This window comes from Penaeus vannamei, chromosome 41 (assembly GCF_042767895.1).
Source record: "Penaeus vannamei isolate JL-2024 chromosome 41, ASM4276789v1, whole genome shotgun sequence".
Lineage (NCBI taxonomy): Eukaryota > Metazoa > Arthropoda > Malacostraca > Decapoda > Penaeidae > Penaeus > Penaeus vannamei.
Window position 1 is genome coordinate 22,558,843 of NC_091589.1, and position 476 is coordinate 22,559,318.

At 38.7% G+C, this 476-nt stretch overlaps 1 protein-coding gene across 1 annotated transcript in view; it reads left to right on the top strand.

The window, feature by feature from the left end:
- The first annotated feature begins 229 nt into the window (after positions 1-229).
- LOC138860532 (N66 matrix protein-like) overlaps positions 230-476 on the top strand; it is a 2,007-nt gene continuing 1,760 nt past the window's right edge. Inside the window, exon 1 of the mRNA XM_070118121.1 lies at positions 230-252. Within this exon, the coding sequence (XP_069974222.1) occupies positions 230-252 (23 nt within the window). The remainder of the gene's footprint in view (positions 253-476) is intronic.

The following is a 476-nucleotide window of genomic DNA, read 5'->3' on the forward strand; positions in this document are numbered from 1 at the left end:
ACAGACAGACAGACAGACAGAGAGAGACAGACAGAGAGAGACAGAGAGAGAGAGAGAGAGAGAAAGAAAGAAAGAAAGAAAGAAAGAAAGAAAGAAAGAAGGCTGAGATAGACAGAGGGACAAAACGATGAATCGACTGTTAGAAAGAGAGAACGGAGGAAAAGAGACAGAGAGGCAGAAAAAAAAATCATACAAAGGCAGAAAGAGAGACAGAGAGAGAAAAAGCGACATGCACAGACTGTCAACACAAAGGTACAGCTATCAAAACGCTGAAAGGGCGGTTGTTCTAGCCTTTGCATGTAGAATTTAAACCAATATGTTTTTGTGATGAGAAATGGTCCGAATTTTATTAACGCTGGCAACCCCTATATGCCTTAGGGGTTAAAGTAAGATTAACAAGAACTGAGATGTAGTCCTTTGAGGAATAAAATACGTTTGTTATTGCTGCTGATAATTACATTTGTTTTCTTATAACA